Source organism: Thunnus albacares, chromosome 20, assembly GCF_914725855.1.
Source record: "Thunnus albacares chromosome 20, fThuAlb1.1, whole genome shotgun sequence".
Taxonomy (NCBI): domain Eukaryota; kingdom Metazoa; phylum Chordata; class Actinopteri; order Scombriformes; family Scombridae; genus Thunnus; species Thunnus albacares.
Window position 1 is genome coordinate 16,030,082 of NC_058125.1, and position 24,967 is coordinate 16,055,048.

Consider the following 24,967-nt stretch of genomic DNA (forward strand, 5'->3'; position numbering starts at 1 on the left):
TGTGTCAAAATCAATCACATTTGGGTTTATATCTTCTGCACATCAATGGAAGTTTAAAATGGCCATAGGGGATTGATGTTAGTAGGGTTGTTATGACATAAAAATGTTCTGCATCCTGTCGAGAGTAAACCTCCAAAAACATGAAGTCTGGAAAAAAAATGCTCCTTTTGGCTCATCACTGGACACGTTGATGGAGGGGGAAAAAAGTGAAATTGACAATATCATTGTAGGAGCGCACTAAAGGGGCGACGGTCCGCTCCACTACACTGAAGTAGGGATGTCTACAGTGGAAGAAGAAGAAGGGGGAGGGTACCACTTTGTCACAGGCTGCTATGTAGATTAACCTTTCAATTAGTTGTTATCAGGTCCTCTCCATGTCTCGGCGCAAGCTTTTCAGCCTTCGCTTTAAGAGATCAAATCCCACGAAATCGCTCGGATATGTCGCTGCACATTTTTATCCTTCGACGTTTCCCCGATAATGAAGAGGAGTATCCGAGGGGGGGAAAAACTTGAAGAGGTAAACTACCAGCAAATATTTACGGTAGCCTGTGCCCTCTTTTTTTCCTCTTTCTCTTTCATTCTAGTTATATCTTCATTCTTGCATGAAACTTGGCGTTAATTTGTTGTTGTTGCCTTCTCGCTTTTTAACGGCGGCTACGTTAGATAGGTCGGTCGGGTTTGTGTAACATCTGAAACGGTGTTAAAAAAAAATCCAAAGAAGGCTGTGTATCATTTCCTAATATAATATGGAAAACGAGAGCGGCGCTGAGCTGAGAAATGGGAGCTGAGAAAAAACTATAGCGATACATAATTGAGAAGCAGTGACGAAGGAGCTACTCTCCCAGCAGTCGTGTTAACTTGTATTCCCCCCTGAACATCTTTTTTCCCCTCCAGGGCTCACTATTTTTCCCTCATCGGAGATATTTGATAGTTAATGGTGATAAAGAGGTCATGCCATCATTGCACAGCGCAACACAGGACGTTAATAATTCCGCCTGGCAGACGTGAAGCGTACAGAAAAACCTACTTTTTTTTTTTTTTTTTTTTTAGCTCAGCGGAACGTTTATTCATCGCCCCTCAATTTAACGTCACATAGTTTAAATGTTAAATATCAGGAGAATTACGGCTCCTCTCTGGGGGGAAAGAATGAAAAGGGGAGGAAGATAAAGAGGAGGGAAAGGCGATAGCTTTCACACATTTTAGCCTGCAGGAGTCTTGAATATGCTACCTGGAAGGTTTTTTATTTATTTATTTATTTTATTTTAATGAGACGTGTTCCACTTTAAATCAGCGCTTGAGTCTTTGCTGGTTATAATGCAAACAAATGATAGATTTAACAAACAGCCAATTAAAGTCTAAAATGATCCAAATCACTTTCAAGTGTAACCAACTGTTTCAAGGAGGAATCTAATTAAGGTGGGCCGGTGTTAAACGCTTTGCAAATGAGGTTAAATATTTATCTCGTTTAATCATAACTCAGCCAGTTTATGTCTGTTATAGTGTACGTGTGACTTAATAATATCCTGTCGCTGCGGGTAGAGCTGTAAGTTAAGATATTATGACTGTTGGAGGTAAATTATATCAATTCATCACTGAAGGCACCTTAAGAGGCGGGTCAATTGAGTGAAGTGACAGATCATACAGCCAGTGCCGTGCCTCTCGGAGTGAGCTCATACATAAAGATTGACATGTGCTTTATCAAACCAGAAATCGGATCTTGTCTTTACAGCCAATATTGAAGTTGCTAGGGAGGGCACATTAGTGTAGGTAAGGTTTAATGAGACTCCATTGGATTGTAATCAGCGTCATGTCGGATTCATGTAAACTACAACATTGTAACAAAATGGCGACTGTTTAGGTGACATCAGTAATGCTGGCAACACTGTCATTTATCTGCTCAACTCAGCGGAAACACAACTCTAGGTTTGTTACGTAGTTATTACCGGTTTCTTCCTTCGCTAAACGGCGCGGTGATGATTTGCAGACTGGCCTTTAAAACGTCTAACGGCAGCTGTCAGGAAGTGAACATTGATTATATACATCTGTCATTAAAGCTCGCGCTGATCAGTTAGTCGTCGCGGACGTCGAGCTGTCAAAAGTCGCGTGCGGGCGACTAACGGTTAAACGTTACAGTTAAACCTCCTTTTTGTGCTTTTTTGTGAGTAACGGCTTCTTTTTAAACGCAATGTTAAACTGACACTTTGTAAATTACGCTGTAGAAGTAATGTTAACTTGTAAGGTTGTTTTGTTTTTTCTTTAATGTAGAAAATGAATCTGAAACCAAAAAAAAAAGTGTCGAGGAGAGAGTTCATACTTTTCCAGAACTCGGTAGAAGTTTCTAGCTAAGCTAAACTGTCATAGTGTGGAAACTTATTAGCTACTTTGACAAAATAGTCTCTTTTGAAATGGACATCTGGTTTGCTGTGTGGAATATGGTGTCAGACTATGGATTAAGTCACTGTAATTTCTTTAGCAGCCATGACAGCTCCTGCATCTGTTATAATTCATCTGTAGCTCATGTTTTACCACATCTTTAAACTTCTTGCTACATGCCTCTGGCTTAGCCTTTATATCTAATATGCTGTAAGCTAGTTTGTAGAATGTATATTAGAGGAAATAACCAGCAATTAACAGGAGAGTTTGAGAATTACAAATGTATTTGACTTGTTTGTTTCTCTTTTTTTTCCCTTTTAGATTTGATCTGGGATTTCAATTAACACAGCTCCAGGTCAGGTGGTAACTACGATTGTGGAATTTATTAGTGCCAACTTTTTCCTCAAGTTCAATGTCTGATACCCAGGATTGAGGAAAAATATGTGGATGGCGGAGTGGAACATAACTTTTTGACCTTATCAAGGATGTGGATGTACCCAGTGTTCAGCAGCAGAAAGGAGGAATCTGTATGGATCACATTTTTGTGAGTCTAATTGTTCAACCATGGTAAAACTTGCAAACCCTCTGTACACGGAGTGGATTCTTGAAGCAATACAGAAAATCAAAAGGCAAAAGCAGAGGCCCTCGGAGGAGAGAATTTGTCATGCGGTGGCCACATCACATGGACTGGACAAGAAGACCGTCCTTGAGCAGTTGGAATTAAGTGTTCATGATGGCTCTATTCTCAAGGTTACAAATAAGGGGAGCGCCTCTTATAAGGACCCAGGAAATCCCGGGAGAGTTGGATCAATCCCGCCTGCAAACGTGTCTGTGCCATCAAAGGAATCTATATGGAATTCAAGCGATCTGCGCCATATTGATTGGAATAAGATACTTAAGAGGGCCATTGAGGGCCTGGATGATACACACGGCTCCTCGCTAAAGAACATCGAGAGGTATCTGAGGAACCAGGATGACCTCTCAAACATTGTTGATAACCCTGCTTTCCGGCAGAGGTTACGGCTGGCGGCCAAGCGGTCGGTTAACAACGGCAGGTTGTTGAAAAACGGCCCACGGTATAAGCTCAGCCATGGCAGTGCAGAGGGAAGGGGCTCCAGGTGTCCAAGTGCTTCCCCCTTGGTCCTGTCATCAGTGACACTCCTCCCCCATGAGCGAGACCAGGTACACACACCTTGGCCTCTGCATTTTCACTGCTTCACCTCACGCTGATCCTCATATCACCCTCACCTTTGCTGTGTCTTATGTTGCTGTTACCCCAAAGGGATGTCCCAATGATCGAAATAATCTTGTTATCAATGTGTCATTGATTTGAACACTGTCACTCAGCCATAACATGTACTAAAGCTTTGTTTTCCATGTATTAAGGCCTTTTGGAACTTTTTTTGGAAAATTTTTATTCCAAGGAGGACGGGTGACATTTTCCTTAATGGGAATTTTATGATTGTGGTCTTTGGGACTCTAACTTGGCAGGTCAGGAACAACGCAAATCTAGAGTGTGTCCCTTTGGGGTTGTGTTGGTCTTGGTCTCCATAATAAGAGATCTTGGATAACCAGAAAGTCATGCTGACAGTGTGTGGTAGGCAGTCTGCTGTAGGCTTCCCACAAGTTATGTAACTCTAGCCTAATGACCTTAAGGGATGTGGCTGGCTGTCTTGTGAGTAGCAAAGCATTAGTGAACAGAATTAGGATATTTTATTTGTAATTGACAAAGGCAAGAGCACGAAGTAGTCCTTGCAAATATGGCTGGGAAATTGGAGCTGAAGTATGTGTGGTTGGACAGAATATTCTCAGACTTCATGCAGCTGTTATGACCTTTGTGCTAACCGAGATGCCCCAGAGAGGAAAAGAAACCATATAAACAAACTTCCAGGTTGCATTGTTTCCGCTGCTTTTGGCACCTCAGGGGTGGTTTATAGCTTGCAGAGATTGTGTCTTTTTTACTGGTGCTTAGCTTTAACACACGCTGCAAACAAACGCCTGTGAAATGACAGCACTTTTGTACTCGCTTTGCAATTTTAAGAAGACACTGTCGAGTGCAGGAGAGTGAAAGTAGTTTTCTTTGTGTGGCCCCAAAGCGCAGCATACAGTCATCTAGATAGTTTGTTGTGAAGGCTTTTTGCAGATCATGTGTTGAGGCTTATCAAGATGAGCTGCGGTCTAATAGTTTATGCACAAGTTATGCAGCTGAAGTGACGAGCAGCATCAGGCTATAGAGATGTCACCCAGCTCCCCACCAGTTTCGCAGTGAATAATCAGGAAGCGACACCTTGATACTGCAGCCACAACTGTGACTGTGTCTGTGGTCAGGCCAAGAGTGAAACTGAGAACTGTTTAGAGACACAGTGTCCTGCGATGGTTCTCATAGCTGAGGAAGGCCTGCTGTTTTCCATTTGGAACATTTCAACCTATTGCTCCCGGCCTGATGACATCACCTAGCCCAGTCCAGGTTTGCCGTTCACTTCAAAGGATGAGACATCTCTGCCTGCTCTGTTCCTTAAGCACAACGAGTGTGTGTGCGTGTGTGTGTGTGTGTTGAGAATAACAGATACTTTGAGGTAAAAAAGAGCAGTCTTGGTTTTGAGTTTATTACATTCTGAAGAGACTCTGGCAGGAACAAAGGCAAGGAATGAGAGTTTTTTTTTCCTGCTGTGTTATGCAACCACTTGAGCTCTCTCTCTCTCTCTCTTTCTGTCTCTCACTACCTCTCTCTCTCTCTCTCTCTACCAGCAGTGTTCTAATAGGACCCCACCCCCTCACTCAGGACAGCCTGCTCTTTTGAAGCAGCATAATTTCCTGTAATGTACTTAATTTAGAATCCCCAAGAAAATCATCAGCATCTCTTCAGCTGTGTTTGTTTCTCTGTTTGCGCATTTTTGTGCTGTGGTAGATTTGCAAATTGCTATTGGTTTTAATCACCAGGCCTAAGAATATAAGAATATTCCTGATGGAAATTAATTCTCCAGTTTCTGGATTAGACTTCATAGCTCAGCCATCGGAGACTATGCTATGAAGTGAAGACTTATTAAGATATATATATATATATATACATATATATGTATATATATATATATATTTATTTTTTTTTGTATGTGTGTGTGTGTGTGTGTGTGTGTCTCAGCTCTGAGCATTTCAACAGCACCATGCGCAGGCTGCACACTAGCACAGACATTTTGTTGATCCAAAACCAAAGTTTAAAGGCTCATAAGAAAATTATTTACTCAGTGATTCAGTTTTTCTCCGCATGCAGTGTAATAAAAATACCACATGGATGGGTTCCGATAGCTGGTTTCATCTCGGATCTGGTTTCTAGTCAGCAAAATGCCCACATTCGTTAAGCTATGACGCTAACAATTATCTTATCAAACCTTTTATCTCTCCTCACTCTTTGTATTAGCAAAGGGCAATGGAAAGTATACAGGGTGCAGGCTTCTCATTTTTAGCCAACTGTCTCAGTCGCTGGTTAAAATGACAGACATCACCGGCAGCACATTAGAGCAGCTGTAGCTAATTAACATTAATTCTGTAACGGCTAAAATGAAAAGTTTGCCTATTCTGTTGTTAAAATGCTCTCTGCAGCTGGTGTCTGTATTCAACAAAAGATTGTTTGGGAGGGAAAACACACATCACTTTGTAACACCACTGTGGGCTGTGTGTTTTTGTAGTTTAACAGAGACCAACAGAGTGGTGTCTTTAGAGAAATGATCTAGCTGATCATCTCACATCAGATTAAGAGTCTCCCAGTTAAACGTTGATTCATATCATATCAACATTTTAATCTGATCAATTTAATAGTTCTGAAACAGGAGTAAGTAGCTTGTGAAGTACAGGAGGCTACAGCTGTTAATTGAACGTGTCAGATACGTTTAATGAACATTTCATTACGCTGCGCATCTCATTTTCACGTTGTAGGTACAGGTTGTGAACATTAATTAGGCTGCCACTAACAACGCTAGTGTTCCTGCTTTCACAGCTAACAAAAGGGGATTAGACATCTTTGAGTTGTAGTTCTTTTAGCCTTTAGTTACTTCAGATGGTGAAAGGTAAACCTAATAGATTTGCAAGGGATTCCAATTTGGTAAAATGTTATTGAACACCATCCCTAATGACACACATGCGCTTTTTGTACATAAAGAAGAAATAATAACGCACTCACAACTCTGAGCCCTTGTTTTCAGATGCCTTTGACTGCATCTTTTAGAAGGAAGATGGCTTATGATCAAGGACAAAAGCTAATATTTCTCTCTTTATCTCTGCCCCAAGTGAACGTGATCTGAACTTTGATAAGCCCTTAATTGTCAGACATTGTGCAGTCCAATTAACAAAACACTGGGGTTGTGTGTATGATCTTTTTGATTGATCGTTAAGTCTATGTAATGTGAGAAAATAGGGAAAACTAACTATCACAAGTTCTAAGAGCCAAAGGTCAACTTAGAAACATAAAATAAACCATCACATTTAGCTTAATAAATGGCGTAACATAGTTACTGATAAACTTTTTGTCAATCAACTAATCGTTTCAGCAGCAATTGTGTTCGTTTGTAATATGAACAGTACTTCTAACCAGGCCTGTTCAACAAGATTGTTTGCAGTTGTAGAGGCTACATCTTGCTAAATCTGAGCAAAATATACTTTCTTTTCTTTAACATGAGACAATAAAGTCACTGATTACCTCTGAGCCACATGTTGTATCCTACAGGTGTAGCAGTAGCATTTCAATGTTTTTGGTCCATAATCACAGCTGTGTGAGCAGCAGTCTGCTTCTAATGCCAGCGCCCGCTTTCAAATATTGACCTGGCAGGTTGGAAAATAGAGTAATCATTGATGTGGCAGTAAACTGCTTTCCCTCGCCGTAACATCTAATTGATGCAACAGCCAGGAGCAATGACTAAATTCCCACTGTATCCTTGCTGCATATCCTCCTGGGAATCATTTAGATGGTGTGACGGGTTGAAAGGATTGTCCTGTCATATGTGTGTGTTGCTGGATGGAGGGAAAAAAAACAAAACAAGATACCCCTTTATTCAACTGTAGGTCGGGCAGAGGTCAGCACCGATAGAGATTTGGAGGTCGCAAATTTGGTTGAGGTGAGGATGCTGATCTGCATCATAGAAACTAATTATGGGCATCCCCAGAGTGCCCTTCAAAGCTCCAGTCGATTGACAAGGCCTTAGTGTGTAAACTGATGATGAGGTAGGTTATTTATGGTCACACCCTGTGAGTGTTATTTTCCGTTTAGAACTTCCTCTCAAGCAGGCAGCAGTTTGTTTGATGCTCCTCTAGAGGTTTGCTTATATGATCTCATATTTAAAGGTACACAATCTGAGTTGAGTGTGACCATAATTTCAGCCTAAGATTGGTTAGGTTTTGACTGGCTGCTGTTTAACAAGATGACAAGTCAAGTATTTCCCAGTTCCCTCCCTGGAGTCAGCCTCTCTTCATTCTGAGTGATCAATGGGGAAATCCTCTTAAATCTTGAGCTCATATTTTACTTCTTCTGAACTTTACCGTAAGCCCTTAAATGAGTGTTTGTTCTGAGACTTGCAACATTTACGGTGGATCACGGCAGTAACAATGAGAGCATGTTTTATTATTGAGGTAATTTGATTACATGCTGGTTAATCCTTTCAGACTGGAGTGCAAGCTTTAAGAATTGGATTAAGCCCTTAAACTATGATTACTAAGATCACTCTCCCATTCAGATGTAATGGATAAAGGAGGTGGATCTGAAACGCAGCATATCTCTGAGGACAAGATTCATTTATTATTCAGTTCTAGTCTGTGAGAACTCGACTTTTGCTCATTCTCTGAGCTCATGCTTCTGGTTTGTATTTTTGTGGCTGTTTCATTTCATTCGCACACAGGTTTTTACCTTCTTGGCTTAACCAGCAATATGTATACAGCAATCTCCCAACTCCTGACGAGATAAAATGTCCGAAAACAAACAGACTTTTCAAGCACTACATACGCAGCCTGTGCCCGTTTCTGTTTTTTAAACAGTTTGTCTCTGTTTGTGTTCCCACCCAGCTCCGGGTTGACCCCATCCCAATATGCAGTTTCTGTCTTGGAACGAAAGAGTCAAATCGGGACAAGCGGCCAGAAGAGCTGCTGTCCTGTGCAGACTGTGGGAGCAGTGGTAAGTTCTCACAAGCCATAACATGTTGTAGTCTGGACAGAACTGTTAGCATGTTGGCAAGATTCAGAGGCAACAGTGTGAGTGTACGAGGAACAGAGCTGGACAATATGGTTAAAATCATTTGGTATTGTGTAAAACAGTAATTTCACTCGCTCATTTTGTTACTTTTATAACAATGACAATTTGCTTGCTATAATTTATTTGGACCTCAAAAATTTGCAAAACTATACCACAAAAGTAAGTAATAACAGTAATAACAAGTTCAGTAATAACAAGGGATAATACTTATTTGTTGCCCAACCCTGAAAAACTAAAACTTTAGAGTAGTAGAACATACATGGCTAACATGTATTACATTTTCTATCATGGTATGTAATTTAATTTCATAATCAAGCTATATATGTAATTGTTTTATTGCTATGCTGTATTGCATTTTTTGGAGATTAAGTTAACCAAATGTTTACATAACCAGATGGAAATGTGTTTTTTTTTGCCTTAAATACCTGGAAAATCATAACACTTAAATCACATTGATGCAAAAATCCAATATTTCCTTAAAGCTGTCCTGCTCATTGATTTGCAACATAGCCTGCAATCTCCGAATATCACCAGAGGTATTAAAGCTACTTCACTATAAAGGTTATAGAAAAATCTGTGATGGCTGATAAATTTCTGTCATCTCACAAGATACAGTATATCATCATATCACCAAACCCTGGTATCAGCAGTTCTCAGCGTCGGCTAGGCAGATGTCATATTCTCGCTCCATATTTTTTCTGCTTCCCTTTAAGGGATTTATTGGAAGAACAATGTTCAAATTGAGTGGCTGAAGGGATCCAAATTGCTTGCAACTCTCACTGGGCTCAAGAAGGGCAGATGCTCTATAAGTGGCCATTAGAATCTGAAATCACCCAAGTAATTTTCGTTCAATTCAGAATCTTCTATATAGCTCACCAGGCACAGCGGATCAAAGATCAACCATTTTCCCGCTGCAGATTGGTGGCATTTCCTTTACTGTTCTTTTGTTCCAGACAAAACTGCTAACCCCCCATAAAATTACCTCTGCCAAGGAGTCATTTATGTTTGAACAATTATTTTAAATGCCGTAAGGAATTGTTCTCCTGGTGACATTTTTATAGCTCAAATTTGACTAAGTAGCGTCGAGGTGGTTTTCATTAACTGCTCGTAGTGTACACAAATTGTGCTCTCACTGTAAAACAGCTGTTTTACAACCATGAGAGGGAGCCGGGTGAGGGAGAAGGCAAGCTTTTACATGACTTTCATGGATCGGCTTCCATTAGAATGAGTGCTGCTACTGTTTCTGCCTCATTAAGATCAAATTATCTTTAATTAGCGGCTCAGATGTTCGATCATACTGTTTTTAGACACAACTTGTGGCAGAGGGGAGAAAAAGTGTCGCGGACATATAGGCCGCATTGTTTTTGATGATGTAATATGTTAATATTTAACCTTACTGTGTGATTAAATAGAAAGCCTTGTCTCTAGCTCTGTGACACAGTCAACGCTGTAAAAAATGTGTCATGCTAATATGCATTTTTGATTACTTCTGAAGGGCATCCATCATGTCTGAAGTTTTCCCCTGAATTAACCTCAAATGTGAAGAGATTACGGTGGCAGTGTATTGAATGCAAAACCTGCAGCTCCTGTCGAATACAGGGGAAAAATGCTGTAAGTACGATGTTGCATACATCTTAACACACACCATTTTCAGTGTTGTTGGCTTGGAGGTAGATCCCATTTTGTGCATCCCTGAGGATTTGTTGGTTTTCCCTCAGATTTGTAAAGCCTCTCTTGTGCACAATTGGGTTTATTTTTGCAAAAGACTTAAAATGATGTGGGTGTCGTTACATGTATGCAACAGGGACATCCCTTACACATGCCTGCTGTTCCCTTTCAGGATGAGATGCTATTCTGCGATTCATGTGATCGGGGCTTTCACATGGAATGCTGCGACCCGCCGCTTTCAAGAATGCCAAAAGGTGAGGTGTTTACACTGTCTGGCTTCTCTGTTTCCCTCTCTGCTGTCAATTCAAAGCCTTTTCTTCACAGACAGCCGTTTGGGGCTGTCACTCAGCACACAGAGAGGCAGCGGTGGCTTATTAGGAGCTTTGCATGCATATCAAATTATTCCAGCATCCCCGGGGAGATTTGCTATCTCTGGATTACAGTAGTGACCCTACAGCGAGGCTTGTAATGATGGTGCACGTACTGTAGTAGGACATTTGGCAGGCAATTCATACAAGTCACATAGCTTTGCTCAACAAGCTGACACGAAGTCTATTTCACTGGACAGAGAATTGACCCAATGTTTTTCTTATGGATTTTCGCTTTGTGCTGAGTAATTGATTGTCATTGTGAGCTGGTGGGATCCTCGCCAGCTCTTGGTATTAAAGGAAATGTTTCAAATGAATGTACTGTATGTCCTCTGAATTGATGAACCCACCCAAATGGTACTCTCTGTGTTTGGACACCCTCCAGGAACCTGGATCTGCCAAGTCTGCAGGCCGAAGGAGAATGGGAAGAAACTGCTGCACAAGAAAGCCGATCAGATCAAACGTCGATATGCAAAGCCAATCGGAAGGCCCAGAAATAAGCTCAAGCAAAGAATGTAAGTGTTCACAAATTTCAATATTAGCAGTTTCAATTTGTTAAAGGAAAATTCATATTGCCTCTGGTTCAACTTCGACCTACTTGCCGTACTTGCTGTGGTTGTGAGTGATGTTGCGAATTCCAGAGTTCTCAGCAATTAGTTTGTTGAGTATAATGTTAATATAAATATAATATTTATATTAACATTTGGGAATCGTTCAACTAACTCAACAAGAATCTCATGATAAATTATGTAGAAATCAAAGAGTACACACACTCATAAATTATATTAAAGCAAAAATATCAAAGTCAAGTGTAATATCATATAAAGTCAAAGATCTCCTAAATCAACCATCACTATACTCCTTGTACTGTTCCTTCATACTCCTATACATTACCTACTGTGTGTTAGTGTTGAGGAACACATACAAAACAAACACAGATCCAATCTTCATCCTTCAAAAAAGAGCCATAAGAATCGTAAATAAAACCACTTACAGAGAACCAACAAACCCATTCTTCATCAAACTAAATGCAGTAAAATTTAACAACCTGGTTGGTAAATCATAAAATAATGAGGTAGGACTAGAAAAGTTCTTCACTTCATCCTACACCCTTTTCGAACATTGAATGGTTATTATTTGTGTTGTTTACTGAAAGTTTGCTGTTATTTTTATGTGTTTTGTTTCACTGCCTATATATTTTATTTTATTTTAACATGTTTGCAATGAAAAATAATCAATCAATCAAAATTATAAGATAGATATAGATAAAAATGATGGTCAAAACCCATGTAATAGGACTCAAGTTGTAATAAACTGGAAATGATCCTTTAACAAAGTTACAAAATGCTTTTACAGAGAATAAGAACACAAGCAAACATAAGCTAAAACAGTAAATTGGTTTTTTGTTTGAGATTTTTTGGATACACAATATGTCGATTGTTCCCAAAAAACTCTTAATGTCCCATGAATGAATAAAGAATAACTTACAGATCTGTTGTCCGGTGAGATCTTGATTCAGTTTTTCTTGTCTACGCAGGTCTGTAACCAGTGGTGATGGCTCCATGGTAGCACTTGGAGGAAGGGGGTCACCTGGTAGGGTTCAAAAGATTACCGTCTGTTCCACACCTTCATCTGGTCATGCTGCATCTGTGAAGGACGCCAGAGACAGAATGGCTGTTGCAGGCCCCTGTTGTGCGGTCGACGCCACCCAATTCACCACTTCCACTCCCACCACCACTCCCCCCCTCACGCCCACCTCCACCCCAGCTACACTCACCGTTAACAAGAAAACCAAAGGGCTTATTGATGGGCTTTCCAAATTCTTTACCCCTTCCCCCGTGGGCCGTCGCTCGCGAGCTGTAGCTGTTGAGTCGCCTGCCAAACAGTTTAGCTCTAGGGACAAGGTTCTGCCCAAACTGTCCAAGCCACCAGAGCCGTTTGCCTTTGCTGCTCACGCCACTCAAAAGATAACTCCCTCGTCCTCTGCACTTCCTCCCGCCCCCACGTTGCCGGGACTTAGCCCACCCTCGCAGGTTTCCAGCAGCTCCACCTCTGCTAACTCGCCCCAAAGCTCTTCCAGCCAGTCTAGTGTTCCTTCCCTGAGTAGTCTCTGCAATAGCAGCCAACTTAAGGGACTATTTGACGGACTCTCACACATTTATACTACTCAGGGACAGTCGCGAAAAAAGAGACTACCTTGCTATGCGCCGCCTAAGCGCATGCACCATAAGCAGGATTCACCCCATGCGTCCAAAACGGGGCCCCAGCGCCTTGGAAAGAGCGAGTTTAATAGAAATAGGTTACACTCCACATCTGCTGGGCCGGGACGACCCAGAGGACACCCATTTAAGATGGTCAGTCATTTCAAACGTAACCCCTTCCTTAAAAAGCACAGGACACTAGGCAGGCTGAGGTATAAAGTGAGCCCTCAGAAGGGAGCCCCCTCACCAGGAAAGGGAGACTTGACAGACGGAAGAATTAAGCCTGAGAATAATCATGGTAAGCAAGGCTCGAAACGCCAGCCAAGACCTGCGTCTCCACACCTTTTAAGCTTCTTCTTTATTTTTTTAAAGCTTGACACTCGCAGTTATTTTTTTTCCAGACTAGAGCTAATCTTTTCTTTGAGAAGACACCCTCAACATCCTAACAGTCTACTAATCTTCTGCCTAATTTGAATTATTTTAGTTTCTTAACCCAGTTTCGTTGCGTTTTGACTTGGCTGCGGAGTTTACGTGGCTTCCATCCTCTCGCCCGTTGGCTTTTGTCATAGTGCATGGCCCACTAACTCCCTCATGTTGCTCCTTGCTCTGTCCTTTACCCTCTGCAGTAGTGCGTATATTGTGATCACTACCTAGTAGAGGCTGTAGTCCCATCAGCGCTCTTCCTCATCACACCCTCACTCTTGAAATCACTGTCTCCACTCAACCTCAATTCCAGTGGTCATTAGACACATACAACCCAGTGATTCACCCACCCAAGCTGACTCAGAGCTGACATGATGATTATAGCCAGAAGGGCAGTAACCCTTGCATTTCACTGTCTTCAGGAGTGAAGTTATAGTCGGAAAAAAAAACACGTTGGAAAAACAAATGGATGTATTTCAAACAGTTCCAAACAATATATTGCACAAACACTACTTACCCAGCAGAACATTTCCATAAATATGTTAATGACACATCACTTCCACTTGTAATGGGTTTTTGTTTTGGTGGTTAAGTCATGGTGTTGATGTCTTTCATAAAAATTACTGCCTGCTTTCCAACATCAGTTGCTTTTCATGTCGACACTCGCTCCCTTCACTGCATCTGCTTCTTAATTCATGGGAAACTGTCTTGGTGGATGACTAAGCACATGAAAGCGGTTACGCAATTAGAGTGATTTAGTTTCACTTCATTACATTAGGGATTTTCATATAAACATGCAAAGATGATATATTATGAAATTCCTCAGAGACACGGCCTCAAACAGGCTCAGCAGCAGTACTCACAGTATAAGCACATTTGCATAGAATGCATTTATGAGATTATTCAGCCACGGCTGCTTCAAATAGGCCAGTGTTGATTTGCTATCTGATGTGTTGATGTTGTGTTACTTTGCCTGTAACAGGCCACAATGGGGAGCTGCGAGTGAAGCAGGAGGCTCAAGCCGACTTTGCGGCCATGTCCAGAGACCACGTCACAGAGGAGGACATTGAGACGTTCATGCGTGTCCAGGAACTCGCTGCGCAGGTGAGAAAACTTAGGAAAGAGGTAAAACATCTTAAACACCAACTTGAATTTTAGGTGAAGTTTGCAACTTCTTTTTTATTGACTTTTAAGTTGAACTAGTGGGTTGACATTGGCAACACAATACTGTTACAAGAACAGGGTCTTACAATCACATATGTGCAGCCAATTCTGTGTTCTTGCTAGCAGCCAAAAGTATTTGAAAGAGATATGCCATACAGATGTCTGTCATCTGAAACACATATGGCCGTCCCACCCTGCTTTAAACTATCCTTTATTCCACCATCCTCATCCACATTATGTATTTTCCCATAGACGTTTTCTTGGGGATCTACAACTGTGCTGCTTAGTAACATACGACTCTTAAATATTTTAACCAACATAAATAATGTTTCTTTTTTTAGCCCTTAACAACTACAACTCCCATGAGGTCTTAGTAGCATGCGTATGGCTAAGACTCATGGGAGCTGTAGTCATTCAGCGCAAACAAAATAATACATATAATCTTTTATCTGTGCTCAAATCTTACTCCCTCAACACAGTAGTAGCAGTAGACATATTTAGAGTAAGGACAGAAAAACACAGGAACATTTCAGATTTTTAGGAAGAGCAGTAAAAGAAACTCTCTATGATAAAATACATTGAACACTGAAAGCTAGTGGATCAGCTAACCCAGATGTCAGCAGCAACTCTATATTTTTCGAAGATTATATGTTACACAAGTACTCGAGATCTAATTATTGACAGATCGTGGTCAAATGTAATGTATCTTTCATTTTGACATGAGAACTGTGAACCACAATCTTGAGTAGAGAATTTTGTCACAATACATTGATATGGTCTGGTGATAAGAGATGATTATCTTGATCAGCATATTCATCCCTTTGTCTTTGTTAAATCTTTTCTCAGAGAACTGGACCTCTGATGAACACAGACTCCATGCGATGCCCCGCAGTCATTGAATTTGGGAAGAATGAGATTCAAACCTGGTACTCATCACCTTACCCGCCTGAATATTCAAGGTAATGTTGATGATACACAACACACAACGCCAGTTTGTTTTATTACTTTATTACTTGAGACAAATTTGATTTGAATGTCCTTTAAAAAACCTCTCATGCCTGAGTACAAACCGCAGCTCTCCCTTTTGTCTTTGTTAGATTACAAAAGCTTTATCTGTGCGAGTTCTGTCTGAAGTACATGAGAAGCAAAAACATTCTCCAGAGACACACAAAGAAGTGTGGCTGGTTCCACCCGCCAGCCAATGAAATCTACAGAAAGGACGACCTTTCCGTCTTTGAGGTCAGCTTCCTTTTACAGCAATAAAGCAATAACTGTATGCTGCATGAGATTCCATTGAATGGGTTCTGGGAGGAGGAGGGAAAAAATGGGACTGTTTGAACAGTGTCCTCTTGCTCCTTTTATTCCGTGTTTAGGTTGATGGAAATGTCAGCAAACTATTCTGCCAAAACCTCTGCCTGTTAGCCAAGCTTTTCCTGGATCACAAGACCTTGTATTATGATGTGGAGCCTTTCCTCTTCTACATACTTACAAAGAATGATGAGAAAGGCTGTCATCTTGTGGGCTATTTCTCCAAGGTAAGAATTACAGAGTGATTATATGGGAAATGAAGGAATACCGCACATCATATTTGAATGGTGATACTGATACAGAGAGATCTTACTCTAATTTGTCCTTTTTTTTGTTAAGTGCATCCAATTTATTCGCAGTTTTGCTTAAATGTTGAGTCAAATAATTGATTAGTCAAGCAAAATGGCAAACATTGACTTATTCCAGCTTCTCAAATATGAGGATTCTGTGTTTTTCAGTTTGATATGATTGTAGTTATATATCTTTGTAGACTAAGCAAACAAGACCTTCGACTCTGAAATTTTTCACTATTGTCTGACATTGTAAAGATTAAATAATTAATCCAAAAATCAAAAAATAATCAACAGATTAACCAATGATGTAAGTAATCGTTAGCTGCAGCCCTAATTCACACACAGAGCAATACTTTTTAGTGAAGGTGTGTGTGTGGCGTGCATGCACACGTGCACAGCTTCAGACAAGGACAATGGCAGGTGCAGTAAATTGCCAGCTTCAGCAGAGCTCTGACATACTTGATCTGTTTCTCCTTCCCTCAGGAAAAGCTTTGCCAGCAGAAGTACAATGTCTCCTGCATAATGATCATGCCTCAGTACCAAAGGCAAGGATTTGGAAGGTTCCTTATTGATTTCAGTAAGTTCCTTAATGCTTTTTTAGACCACTGAACTGAGTTTTTTTTTTTTTTTTTCCTTGGTCTTTACAAACAATTTCAGATTAAGGGGTGAATTTGTAGCTTGTGGCAAGGTGCTGTTATTTGGTTAAGGCTTTGAAGTGGTCGAATCAAGAGCATTCGTGTACAGTGCTTAAGCAATCACAGAAGATTAGGAGTGAGAAACATTATATTCCGTGTGCATACATTATTTGATGGCCAATAGTATTTTACCTAAGCATCGCCTCGAGAGCTCTTTTGTAGAAAAAACCCCAGTTCTCTCTCTTTGACTTGTGATGAGGTATAGATGCTGCTTTTATGTTTTAGTCCAGTAAATGCAACACAACACATACAATATTTAAAGCCTGGCGGCCCACTTATGAAAACAGTTGCTGCCTTGAGTGGATTTCTGTGTTTAGGCAGGCAGTTTTTTATCATTACAGCTTTTTTTTATTATTATTTTTCAAGAGTTGTCTCCTCGCCGAGTTTGTGTGTGTGATGAAGAGAAGGAAAAGGAGCAAGTGAGGGGAGGGCGAGCGGTAATGGAGCATTTGATTTCCTGTTCACTTTGGGAGCCATTGAGACACAGAGATGCGAGAGGATCTGTGATATTGAGAGTGTGCTGATAACAAAGACAGGGATTAAGGGAGATTGAACACAGCTGAGTTCTGAGCTCTTTGAAGGCTTTATTGGAAAATGTAGCTTTGGAGCTGGAAGTTGTTTAGATTAAGATTTTCTGTTATATTGGATTGTATTAGAGGAACACTTTGTCTCAGGTAGCTCTGAGAGCACAGCATTAGTGGGAGCCTGTGTGAAAAATGTTCCCTTTCAAATCATAATTCAAAGGAGTTGGAATAGCTCTTTTGTTTTGGTTTATTAATGATAATATACTTGTAAAATGACATGAAATGAAATATGACTTTTTTTTCAATTAATTTATTTGAATATTCATCGCTAAGTGTTTGTTATCACTGGCTCCTCTTCTTAGCTTTAGTAATGAATATTTTCATGATTACTGGAATATTATGTGTTCACTGTTTGGTGATTAGATTTGCTTGTTTGGTTCTCGGTAGTGGGTGCACATTAAAAGGCATTAATTAATTTCATGCCGCTCATAATGGATGACCCTTGACAGGGCCACTATAAAACTAATTACACACAGATACATATTAGTATTAGATTTTTTTCTTGTTCGTTATCTCTTCTAAGTGCAGTCTCTTGTGAGCAATGACATCCAGCTGCTTTTTTGTTGCGCTCTGTCGCTTTGTTTCCTCTTTACTCCCTCTTTCAACCTCCTTTGTTGCCCTTGCCAGCATGTATCATAGCTTCTGACAGAGGTTGAAGGAGAGGAAAACTGATTGCCTCGCTTCTCTTTATACTATTTGAAGGTGAAATCCCAACTAGGGTTCAGTGTCACATCCTCACATGAATATGTAATCCATAAGGGAGGGGGGTGTGGGGATTGAAATGCAATCTGAAATAACCCAGCAGCAGCCTCTGGCTTGACTAAAGCATTTTGTTTTTGTTTGAATCGTGTCTTTTTAGGTTACCTTCTCACCAGGCAAGAAGGACAAGCTGGCTCCCCGGAGAAGCCGCTGTCAGATCTGGGTCGCTTATCCTACCTGGCATATTGGAAAAGTGTCATACTGGAGTACCTTTATAAGCACCCAGATAAACACATCAGTGTTAAAGGAATAAGCAGGGCCACTGGGATGTGTCCACACGACATCGCCGCTACTCTCCAGCAGCTCGGCATGATTGACAGACAGGATGGCAGGTCAGTTTCTGAGCCGCAGTCTCCTTCAGCCTGTGCTGCCGCTTCTGCGTGCTGTCTGACTTATCCAGGCCAGCGGGTATTTTTAACAGCATATCCATTAATGCCGCTGAATATTGACAGAAGTAAGTCAGATTAAGCACCCCCAAGGACATGGAGCACCTGCTGTCCCAAAGAGTTCGTCTTTGTGCTTGTATTTAACCACACATCACCTTCTGTCTACTGTGGCTAGTGCTTCGCTCTGTTTTGGACATGATCTCATAGGCTTTTCTCTCTGTGACCTAGGATTGTGCTGATCAGAAGAGAGCGATTGATTCAGAGGCACATGGAGAGGCTGAGGGCTAACCCACGTCAGAACGAGGTGGACCCTGACGCCCTGCGCTGGACACCTTCCACAACTGTCAACGCAGTCCTGTCGGAGGAGGAGAGGGAGGCAGAGATGGATGTAGGTTTTCCTGATCAATCAGGAGACGCTGGTTATTTGTTTACATTTCCTGCAATGCTGAAGGTTTGCTTGATTAGCTGGGGAGTTCAAATTGAGGCCATTAACGGGCAGAGCATTCTCACTGTCAGCAGGCATCTAATGTTGTGCAAAATTGCCCTAAATCAGTTCACCACATACATCCATGAAAGCAATCTTTCCACGGTTGCTTAACGGAAATGTTTCCTCCATGACGGGCAAACATCCAATCAGGACGTTGCTCTTATTATCAGGAGAAACCTGCAGTGATTCATTTGTCATGATGTTAATTCCAATCTCGTGTTTTCCCATTAGCCTCATTGCTCAGATGTTGTAGTCGTGCGTGTGCCTTTCCCAGAGATAATGCGTCTTGTCTGTTTAATTACCAGGCTGAGCGGCTGAAGGAGCAGGCCAGTTGCTGGGAGAAGGAGGAGAGAGAGGGCTACATGATGACTCACAGTAGCAGACAACCTCTCACGAAGGTCCATTGCAAGGTTCCCTACAGAACCTACGAACGCCGCCCTGCACCGTCCTGGACCAGGCGCATCCAGCAGTCGGAGGACTTGAGCGATGACGAAGCCGACGATGACGACGACGATGACTCCGATGGCTCACCACCCATCCTGACAAAAGCCCATGCGTTGCTTGCAGCCAAAAGAAAGGTGACTTTTATTGTTTATTGATGTGAATCATGTTCCTTTTGCATCACCACAAGTCAGCTATTTTCCCAAGTGGGATTATCTCATTGATTATCTGGAGTTTTATTCTAGGACATTGTGAAATTGAATGTATATCATGAGATATTTCCTTCATTAGGGACCATGTTGTGTACTCGGGTGAGATGGAAAGGTTTGATAAATATTCATGAATTCAGTGGAGGGTTCAGTGGCTTTCTCTTGTCATCTGGAGCCTCCCTGTGTGCCTGCAGCTGTAGATAATAGATTGTGTTTTCACTGCTGGTGTCGAGACTGTGCAGGCTAAACCTTGTACTATTGTCAATGGTCATGGTTAATTTACTGCCCTCCTCTGTGCTTCTCACATCTGTTCTGTCTATATGGCACTGCCCCCTTGTGCTGGAGATAATATTACAGCCGGCTGCATGATGTCAGGGGAGACCTTTTCAACAAAAACTGTATGGAATCCAGGAAAGAACAGCAGTGGCTGTTGGAGTTTATTTAGTGCATTAGTTACAGTATTGATTTCACATTCTTCTTGTGAAGAATTTCGGAGAGGAAAGCGGTTGAGTCGTAGACAGCCGTTGGGAAACAACTGGAGAATTAAAATATAGACTGTGGTTTCTGCTTACTCTGCCTGTCTCATTTGTGGTTTTCCACACCAGGCTGCATTGCTCAAACATTTAGTTTCACTGTGTGGTTTTAACATTTTACATTTAGCACAAAAGCCTGAATGAATTTCTGCTGTATCCTAATGGAGGTCATCCACCTAGTGCCCTAGTTTTCACTCTTTACAAAACTAGTCTTCTCTGACGGAGGTTTTATTATGTTTTCATTGGTTGGTCTTTTATTTGGGTTTCAGAGAACCATTGTGCTCAAGAAGAGAGGGCGTAAAAGAAAGAGAATAAACAGCAGCGTAACAACAGAAACCATCTCTGAGACGACAGAGGTGCTGAATGAGCCATTTGACAACTCAGACGATGAGCGCCCTATGCCCCTGCTGGAACGCACCTGCAGAGTGGGCGAGATGGAAGAAGAAGAGGAGGAGGAGGAGGACAAGACACAGATTACACCAGTGAAACGCCGGAGAGGTCGCCCAAGGCTCGAGAAAAATGCACAGAAAGACAATCTTGAACACTGGAATGAAGGTAATTGCATTTCAACTGTCATAAAAATATTCTATAGTGAATTATTACTCATAAAATATTTTTATAGCAGATTGTGCGAATTCTCTGGCAAAATAGTAAAATGTTTTGTTTTGTTGTTTTTTTTATCTGTAGGAGCTGATGTCCTTTCTAAGAGACCCAGCAGACCTCGTCCAATGAAACGGAAGAAAGGGTGGCCCAAGGGAGTGAAACGGGGTCCCCCTAAATGGAGGCTAAAGAACGAGCGAAAAATGGGCTTCAAGCTCAACCTCTACACGCCCCCTGAAACTCCTATGGAGGCGGAGCAGCACCATATTCAGACTGAGGAAGTGAAAGAGGAACCAGACCACGACGTTGTCAGCGCAGACGAGGGCAGCAAAGCAGCCAGGCACTCAGCTAGTCCAGATAGAATGCTAGAGAGGCTCCCCTCTGAGCCCCCAAGTCCTGCTGACCACCAATCCCAGAAGTCAAGCTCCCCTGAGGGATCACCGGTGGTTTCTCCGGTGTGCTCACCTGCCGCCTCTCCTGTGGCCATGTTCCCTCAGCACGAGGACAGAAGCGATTCCCCAGAACCGCCTGAAGACGACCAGCATGAGAGTGAACACGAGCAGGACTCCCCAGCCAAAGATGTGGAACATAGCACAGAGGGTGCTGTATCATTGGAGAATGACAATGAGGAAGATGAGGAGGAGGATGAGCAGAGAACTCAAATAGAGGATCAGGATGCAGATGATGAAGATGACAGCCACAGCAAGACAGCAGAGCCTGAGAGCAGCAAAGCAGAGTTGGAACAGAGTTCGAAAGAAATAGCCGAAGACACCCCACCTTTTTTAGATCCAAAAGAAGACAATGACTCTGAGTTGAGTCAGCAGGTTTCTACGCTACCGTGTAGTGAAGAGGAACCAGCTACTGCTGCAGAAAGCATTCAGGACGTAGTGACAGAAACGACAGTAGCAACACCACCACCTGCAGCAGTAGCAGTCGCTTCAGTAGCAGCTGTAGACTCTGATAACCCTGTAGACTCTGAGTCAGAGGAGGAGAGCACACCCAGTCCCTGTCCGGATCATGCGCCTCCTCAGCCTGCAGAGAGGCCAGCACTCAGTCCCGTGCTGAGGGAGGATCCCCCAATCTGCACAGAGATTGACTCAGAGACAGCCCAAGCTGTTCAGTCGCTGACACAGGAGAGTGAGCGGGAGAATGTTTTCCAGGACTGTGTAGAAAGCCAGGAGGCCTGCAGGAGCCTGCAGACTTATGCCCACATGGCCCAAAGCCCCCAGCTCACCCCGCTGGATGACTGCCCCCAGTCAGACCACAGCAGTCCACTTTCCTCTGCGCAGTCCCATCCCAGCCAGTCTGTACGCTCTGTTAACAGCCCGGCTGTCTCCATCCTGGAAAGCGGCTACACTCAGATCAGCCCTGACCATAGCGCAATCTCAGTGCCCTCTCTCCACAACATGGAGACGAGTCCCATGATGGATGTGCCATCGGTGTCGGATCATTCGCAGCAGGTGGTGGACAGCGGCTTCAGCGATCTGGGCAGCATTGAGAGCACCACGGAGAACTATGAGAACCCCAGCAGCTACGACTCCACCATGGGAGGCAGCATCTGTGGGGCAGGCCCCTCCCAGAACAGCTGCTCCTATGGCAGCATCCCCCAGAGCAGCTGTGCCGTGAGCCAGCAAATGGCTGGCAGCTGCGGGATGATTCAGCAGAACAGCCTGAGTTCACCGCCGCACTGCAACGTCAAGTCGCCCCAGGGCTGCGTGGTGGTGGAAAGGCCTCCCAGCAACAGTCAGCATAGCCAGCACAGTCAACACAACCAGCGCAGCCAGCACAGCCAACACACTCAACACAGTCAACACAACTCCCACAGCAGGCACGGCCCACACAATCAGCACAGCCAACACAATCAGCACGGTCCACACAATCAGCTAAGCCAGCACAGTCAACACAATCCCCACAACCAGCATAGTCACCACCACAATCACCACCTGCAGCACAATCAGCTCAGCCAGCACAATCAGCACGCTCAGCATAGTCTTCACAATCAACACAGTCAGCACAGCCAGCAGCAGTCAATGGCACAGTGCGCCATACCCACCAACTTCACCACCACCATGCAGCTGGCAGACATTCCTGAGTCTGGCAACCCAAACTTCACCCTCTACGAGAGAATCAACCACCAGGGGGAATATGGCAGCGGGCACTACTCTCAGTCGTCTGGCCTCAGTCTGGCCAAACTGCAGCAGTTCACCAACACATTCATCGACCACCCTCACTCGCTGCCTTTCAACCACTCGGCCTCACACCCCATCACATCTTATGCAAACACCCCTTCGTTGTCATCGCAGCACTCCAGTCTGGTATCCTTATCCCAGACCGAGAGACATCGAGTTTCCAACCCACAGGTGCAGGCCACCATGACCCCACCCCCAAATCTCAGCTCTCCACCACCCATGATGCTACAGCGCAACATGGGCATCCCGCCATCGCAGCGCATTCAGCCCCAAATGGCCTCCAAGAGTCACATCTCAGCACGCTCCAAGTCTGCCCCGCTGTCGCACCACCAGCAGCAGATGTACGCCCGGCCGCCGCAGACTGTTGCCATGCAGGCACCATCCAGGACGTTGGCCGCCATGCCGCGCATGAACATGAGCGTGAACATCATGCCGGCACCAGCCTACAATGTCAACTCCATGAACATGTCCTCCCTCAACGCCATGAATGGCTACAGCATGAGCCAGCCCATGATGAACAGCGGCTACCATGGCAACCACGCCTATATGAACCAGTCACCCCAGTACTCTATGCAGATGGGCATGATGGGAACACAGCCATACCCCCAGCAGCCCATGCAGGCTCCACCACATGGCAACATGGTGTACACTCCAGCTGGTCACCATGGTTACATGAACACAGGCATGTCCAAGCAGTCCCTGAAAGGGCCTTTCATCAGGCGGTAACTCTCCGCAGGACTGAGCTGGTTCTTCTCACGTGCATTTTGCTGTTCAAAGATGCACTGATCTGGCCTTGTTTTCTTTTTTTGGTGTCTTTTTGTTATTGTTTATTACTTAAAAACCAGCAGCAGCACTTGGAAAGAATGCAAAAATTTTCATCAATGAGTAAACTTTGAAGCTAATGTTAAAAAAAAAAAAAAAGTATTTTTGTTCCTCCAGATGGGAAGCCTTACATCATTATGATGAAAATCTATTTAATTAGTGTTAGTGTCTCTGATGTGTCTTTGCAGCAGGCGGGTTCAGAGCTCGGAGGTAGAGATTTCATCAGTGGTCTTGCAGTCGTGTAGCAGCCTCAAATGAAGCCATTTAATGTGCCTGCTACAAGTGGAGTTAGTGGCTGTTTGAACCTGTTCAGTGTACCTGTCTAACAGTGCTGACAATTAGTTTGTACTATACTCATGCCTTTGTATATTTAAATTATTGTACTTATTTTGTAAAGTGAAAACTAGCATGCTTCAGTCTCTGTTAGTGACAGTGCATTGAGTAGTACTGTACAAGTGTTGTGCTTAATAGCAAGCCATTTTAAAGATATCTGGCCTTTATTAGGTTTCCCTCCACAGGGAGAAAGATGAAACTATATTTTGTTAATTCTAATAATGTAAAAAAATGTAAACTTAGTCCTGTTTTCTGTTCGGTTTGAGAGGTTTTATTGCTATGTATGTATAATTCTGAAGTCTTTTTGTAACAGATCTCCTTGAGGCAGCTTTCTGTTTAATAAAGCAGACTGATTTCTGTCAAAATAACAAAGCATATCTCAGTGTTTGTACCCTGAAAATTCTAAAACATTTCAAAATGTCCAGAAGTGTGGCAGAATTTAAAAGAACTAAATGATTATAACAATGAATAACAATAAAGAAAATATAAATTTAGTCCAAAGTTGATATTTTACATAATGCCTTTAAAGCTACGTTTTCATTCCATCTGTAGATTTGTTTTCTATCTTTATAAAATGTTGGATTTATATTTTACCGAAGTGTAGAAGAATAGAGCCTGTGAATAGACCAAACTAAGCTAATGAATTGCATGTAATTCGCAACTTGTACTTGTGTTTTTGTTTATATTGCTCTTTTGTAGCCTTTGTACCTGTACAGAGTTGCTGGTTAGAAAAGGGGGGAAATACCTGGCTATGTGCACAAAAATCGGACAGAATGACATTCTTGTATTTATGACTTTTCTCCTTTTGTCAGTCACTTAAAATGCTGTACATTTTAGCATAAGAATAAATTATGATTGACCATGTACATGCTTGTTCTCCTTTAATTTAAAAAAAAATA

The 24,967-nt window shown here is 42.5% G+C and overlaps 1 protein-coding gene across 5 annotated transcripts; it reads left to right on the top strand.

Moving 5' to 3' along the window:
• The first annotated feature begins 225 nt into the window (after positions 1 to 225).
• Positions 226 to 24,934, top strand: kat6b (K(lysine) acetyltransferase 6B). Of its 5 annotated transcripts, none has more exons than XM_044337591.1 (17): positions 226 to 541; positions 2,695 to 3,555; positions 8,419 to 8,527; positions 10,101 to 10,216; positions 10,446 to 10,527; positions 11,027 to 11,156; positions 12,179 to 13,140; positions 14,248 to 14,369; positions 15,276 to 15,388; positions 15,527 to 15,668; positions 15,803 to 15,964; positions 16,514 to 16,607; positions 18,169 to 18,400; positions 18,683 to 18,842; positions 19,247 to 19,519; positions 20,394 to 20,679; positions 20,812 to 24,934. In XM_044337591.1, exons 2-17 carry the CDS (start codon positions 2,938 to 2,940, stop codon positions 23,637 to 23,639), a joined length of 6,429 nt encoding a protein of 2,142 aa, XP_044193526.1. In that variant the 5' UTR covers positions 226 to 541; positions 2,695 to 2,937; the 3' UTR covers positions 23,640 to 24,934. The 5 variants fall into 5 exon arrangements, with proteins under 5 accessions (XP_044193526.1, XP_044193524.1, XP_044193523.1 ...); XM_044337589.1 differs by having other exon boundaries at positions 226 to 517; XM_044337588.1 differs by lacking the exon at positions 226 to 541 and adding an exon at positions 1,763 to 1,923.
• Positions 24,935 to 24,967: the final 33 nt, after the last annotated feature.